Source organism: Octodon degus, unplaced genomic scaffold (assembly GCF_000260255.1).
Source record: "Octodon degus isolate 3935 unplaced genomic scaffold, OctDeg1.0 scaffold00028, whole genome shotgun sequence".
In the NCBI taxonomy this organism is placed as follows: domain Eukaryota; kingdom Metazoa; phylum Chordata; class Mammalia; order Rodentia; family Octodontidae; genus Octodon; species Octodon degus.
The window spans coordinates 7,756,902-7,762,444 of record NW_004524604.1 but is presented as its reverse complement, the minus strand read 5'-3'; the positions used below and the strand labels follow the sequence as shown (position 1 = coordinate 7,762,444).

At 43.0% G+C, this 5,543-nt stretch overlaps 1 protein-coding gene across 1 annotated transcript in view; it reads left to right on the top strand.

Annotated features, from left to right (window-relative positions):
* Gpat3 (glycerol-3-phosphate acyltransferase 3) overlaps positions 1–4,731 on the top strand; it is a 63,582-nt gene extending 58,851 nt beyond the window's left edge. The window contains exons 11-12 of the mRNA XM_004629178.2: positions 595–674; positions 4,488–4,731. Of these exons, the coding sequence (XP_004629235.1) occupies positions 595–674; positions 4,488–4,599 (192 nt within the window). The 3' untranslated portion in view covers positions 4,600–4,731. The remainder of the gene's footprint in view (positions 1–594; positions 675–4,487) is intronic.
* Positions 4,732–5,543: the final 812 nt, after the last annotated feature.

Below are 5,543 nucleotides of genomic sequence, written 5' to 3'. Positions count from 1 at the left end.
ACACATAATGATTCCATTCATCATAAGGTGTCTGTACCTGTATGTGATATATCTTGATTTTTTTTTCTCCATTCTCCTACTCTGCCTTCAAACCCTGTTTCCCTCCCTAGACACAAAAGCTTTGCTTAAATATTTTTTCTCTTTCTTCCAAGGCATTTTATTTATATTGAGAGAGACTATTCCATCATAGTTTATCATTGCTCTTGATTTATTAAACCTACAAATACTATAGAACATTGTGTCTGAGCAAGACTAATAAAGAGCCTAATGAAAACATGCACATAGGGCTGGGGAGTGGCTCAGTGGAATAAGCGCTTCCCTGGCAAGTGCAAGGGCCTGAGTTCAATCCCCGGTTCCAAAAGAAAAAAAAAAAAAACCAACAAAAAACAAAACAAAACATGCACATGATAAAAGAAAGCAGTACAACACTGCATTTTCTTGATAGGCTAAATAAAACTTGTTATAATTAAAAATAGAAAGCATTTAGCCTAAAATTTGAATCTTATATTTCAAAACAAATATAAGTGAGGATGAAATATTTCATGTTTTTAAAACAATCCTACATCTCTGATGTCTAATTTCTTTTTTACTCAGGAAGGAGAAGATGCTGTGCAGTTTGCAAATAGGGTTAAGTCTGCTATTGCTGTGCAAGGAGGATTGACTGAACTTCCCTGGTGAGAAAGTTTTCAGGAATACTATTCTCTTTTTATGTAAAAAAAAAAAAAAAAAAAAAATTTTTTTTTTAAAAAAAAAAAAAAAAAAGTCTTTTTTTTTTTTTTTATGTATTTAGTACAAGATCTCTAGGATCTCACTACCCAGATCATACTCATAGTGATTCTCCTGTTTTCAGCCTCCCAAGCGCTGGGATTACAGACATGTGCCACCATGCCCAGTCTCAATCATGGCTCAGTGTGCCTCCAGGGGCAGGGCTGGTGGCACACTGGGGATCAAACTGGTCACAGTGTCTGCCTAAGCAGATGCTTTAATCCACTGAGCTATCTGGCTGGCTCTTAAAAGTCACTGTTAACAAATGCTATTTATTGTGCTACTTATTCATTGGCTAAGCTGAAAGTGACAGTGGCTTATACAACATGACAAACACTTAAGGAGGTAGCTGTTTATCACTCCTCTTAAGCTTTCCAGGACAGAGTAACAGCCCAGCTGTTTTGCTCTTTATCCTTAGTGTGGGCCTTTACTTTATGGTCTGTGATGGCTGCTCTGACTCTGCCCAGCAGGAAGGAATTTAATGAGAAGGACACAAGCATCTCTTCAGGAGGGTATCCTGGATGTTAGTCGTGCCCTTGTATCCATTGGCTAGGGCTGAAACCATGGAACAGCCAACTGCGAAGCACACTGGGGGATGTAGTCTTTGTTCTGGATGGTCACGTTCTTAGCTAAAATGTAGGGCTTTTTTACTGAAGAGGAAAGGGAGAATGGATTTGGGAGTATGACAAGGGACTACTTGTGCATAGTCCACAATATTAAATTAATTATAGCTGCATTAAAGAAAACTTGAAGGAAATAAGTAAAATATTTTAGTCATGAATAACTATGACTTTTATTTATTTTTTTGTTTGAGGAGGTATTTGTTTGAGGAGATTGGATGTAGGTGAATATATTAGCTTGGGATGCTGTAACAAATATCACAGACTAGGCGTCATAAGCAATAGAGGTTTTCTCACAGTTCTGCAAGTTTGATGTTAGGATGCCACATGGCCACTTGCTGCTGAGGGCTCTCTCCTGGGAAAGGCCGCCTTCCTCCTTGGCTCACACGACCTTTCCTTTGAGAGCAAACCAGACCTCTAGTGTCTCTTCTGAGGGCACTGATCATGGTGAGATCTCACCCTTATGACCTTACCTGACCCCACTTACTATCCCAAGAGCTCATCTCAAAAGGCTATTAACTGGGGTTTGGAGCTTCTGCATAGGAATTGGGGGTGGGCTGGGTAAAAATTTCAAGTCTGTAACAGTGAGGGTCAGCTCTACCTATTTGGTAATGGCAGATTGGATCCTTGCACATAGGTAGAACTTATTTTATCAAGCTGTCACAAGGCAGTCCTTTATTCAAGTCCTATAAGTTCCTTTTTTGGTATCTCAAAAGCACTTCACATGAAAAATTCATTTGAAGTCACAGACAAGCAAGTGGGGCCTCAGGATTAGGAGAAAGGCTAGCTGGAGGCTTATGCTTCTTCATGCAGCAGGGGAACTATCAATAAAATACTCCTTTATGTTAAACATGGATGATCAACTGGATAGTGACTGTTTACATGGAGTTTATTACAGTAAAAGTTTGTTGCTATCAATCTTCTCAGTATACTCCCCCTTAATGCTAACATGCTTACCCCTCATCCCTCCATTGTCTGAAGCAGCTCTGTAATCGCTCTTTCCTGAGTGTCTTTATGGGGCATGATCACAATTACAGTGAGGGCTGCTGTGGGTTGCCATCCAGTGGGGAGGTGGGCTTGTGGGAACATGGCAGCGTGTCCTCATCCACCATGGTCATTGGCCCTGGCTCTTTCCCAAAGTCAAAATAGCCAAACAGGAATGTTTTGGGTCAATTCAGGACAGCAAGGCAGCCAGGACAGCACAACTGAAGACACTGGGGAAAGAGGACTCTACATGTGCTTCATGAAGTGGCAAGAATGATGGGATGCACATGTTTGAAGGCAGTTGAGGGGCTGTATTTTTCTTTTTTTAAAATGTATTTAGTACAGTGTCTACAGGGCCTCACTACACAGATCAGACTCATAGTGATCCTTCTGTTTCCGGCCTCCCAAGCACTGGGAGTACAGGCACACGCTACCACGCCCAGTCTCAATTGCCATCTCAGCCAGTCTCGGGGGTGGAGCCAGCACTGCAGGCCAGGGATCTAACCCTGGTCCCTGCATCTACGTAAGCAGGCACTTTAGTCCACTGAGCTGTCTGGATGGAACAGCGGGCTGAATTTTATGGGGGACTAAATGGCAGTGTCTTTTATAGTAATAATTTTTTTTTTAAATTAGAGGGCTGGGCATATAACTCATAGGCACAGTGCGTGCTTGACATGTGCAAGGTCGTGAGTTTGATTTCCAGTTCTGAAAAATAAATAAGATGTTTGCTGCCCTTTTGGATCACATCTCATACTTTGCTTCCCTTCCTAATTCTCAGTGTTTCAAATTGACGTACATGCTGTAAACAGGTCAAGGCAGCTCACTTGGATAAAGAGCCTTCTCCTGATGCTTCTGGGGCCCTAACTACCTGACCAACAGCAGTGTTTCTTGTTTGGTGTGCCTCCCTCCCCCATTGGCCTCTATGTCATTCAAGCCTCCTAAGTGGAGGCTCAGGGATGCTGAGGTTGTTTGTCCTTCTAGTCCTGACCTTGCACTGGTCTCAGCCAGACATGTGGATGGAGCTCAATCTCTGTGCTCGTGTCTCTGAGCTCACTCACTAACCTGCAGCCACTCAAAGCACTGGGTGAGCATGCATGCCACAGCAGGTTAAAATGAAACAGCCACAGCATACAGGAAGCATGTTTTCAGAAAAGCCCCTGCTTTACTAGGGGTTAAAATCTAAGACCTTGGAACAGCACGGAGAGGAGCCACAGTAGCCCTGGCTCCTGTCAGCTCCTTAGTGAAGTTTTTTTGTGTAGCCAAGGAGGGAGAGGCCCAGAGGCACAGAGCACTGTTAGAACCCAGGTAGATCTGCCTGTACTGCCCAAGACCCACAGGCTCTGGGTGAATGCATGCTGCTTCTTAGGCGCTAACTTCTTAGGCACTAACTTCTAGTCAAGCGCTATTTATGATTTAATTTGTTTTTGCTTCACTCTGTTTTGGGATATGGAAGAGTTTAAATACTCATTTAGTGCTTTGGATAAAAACAATTCCTTCTGAGCTGCATAGTGAGACCCAGTACCAAATACATAAATTTAAAAAAAGAATTCTGGTTAAACATGGGATAATATTTGAGAAATAATTATTCTGTTTATTGGTAAGGAATTTGCTCACAAAGATACAGCACTACTATTTCTTGTGTAGTTTTTTTTTGTGTGTGTGGAACCCGGGATTGAACTCAGGCCCTTGTGCTTGCCAGGGAAGCGCTTATTCTACTGAGCCACCCCCCCCCTTGTGTATTTATTTTAAACTTTTCATCCAGTTTTCCAGTAAGATATGAGTAGATGAAAAACCAATAATTTTTTTTTTTCCTCTTTGGGAACAATATAGGGAAACAATCCTGGTTTTCATAATCCTTATTGAAATTTAAATGTTGAACACAGCAACACTAACTTCTTAAAAACACCAGAAGGGAGGAGATGGAGCTATTCTTTATTTACCCCAGGAACCTATGGTTGGTGAGTGGTAGCTCAGAGATGGAACTCTATGTCTCCTGGCTTCCGAATTCAGTGTCCTTTCTCCCTTCATGGGCCACAGCACCCGGTGGCATATGTTAAAGTGACATTTCCCACATCCTGGCTGGGAGGATCTTTGATAGATTTCCTTTTCTGTTTCCAGGGATGGCGGACTGAAGAGAGCAAAAGTGAAGGACACCTTTAAGGAAGAGCAGCAAAAGAATTACAGCAGGATGATTGTGGGCAACGGTGCTCTCAACTTGGAACTGGACTGACAGCGAGAGAGCTTGACTTCCCTCAGCTTCCCTCAGAAATGCAGTGGTTGAGGCGAATTTGTTTTTTGTGGTTTTGTTTGTTTGTTTTTGTTTTTTGTTTTGGTGTTTTGAGACAAAGTTTCACTGTGTAGTTCAGGCTGACCTTGAATTTTATAGCCCTGGCTGGCCTCAAACTCATGGTGATCCTCTTGTCTCAGTCTTCTGAGTGTAGTGTTTTGTTTTTATCATTAATCTTTTCTATAGAATGATTGTGTCTACCTCTTGATGCAAGAGGCAGAACCTGCAGGTGCCCTTTTGGGTCCTTGTCATTGTTCTAGCATTAGCCCAGGAATTCCCTGAGTTAGAGGAAAGTCACACTTCTAAGGAAAAAACAGTGTCACTGGTGATTGAATGAAGTGTTTGCGCAGAAAAAAGTGCTTTAGGAGTGTGTTTGGAAAGTGTTGATAGTGTGTTTCTCAGACATCCAACCTCTGTTTTCCGAATTTGCTTTCTCATCCCTTCACTCACCCAGAGTGTGATGGGTCCACATCTGGGTGAGGATACTGCAATGCAAAGTGCCCAGTGCAGGGGTGACAGGAACCTGAACCTTCCCCTGTTTTAGGGGGAGGACAGTGAGTGATGGGATATCCTGATCTGAAGGTGGAAACGAAATGTAAGTTATTTTTTATTAATGTGTTGGACGAGAAATGCTATTTGGGAAGCTTCCCCAAATAAGGGGAAATAAGGGGCAGTGAGAGAGAGAGGGGGAGAAGGGAGGGAGGGAGGGAGGGAGAGAGAGAAAGAGAGAGAGGGATGGAGGGAAGGGGAGAGAGAGAGAGAAGGAAGGGAGGGAGGGAGAGAAAGAGGGAGAGAGAGAAAGAAGGGAGGAAGGGAGGGAGGGGGAGAGAGAAGGGAGAGAGAGAGAAGGAGAGAGAGAGAGAGAGAGAGAGAGAGAGAGAGAGAGA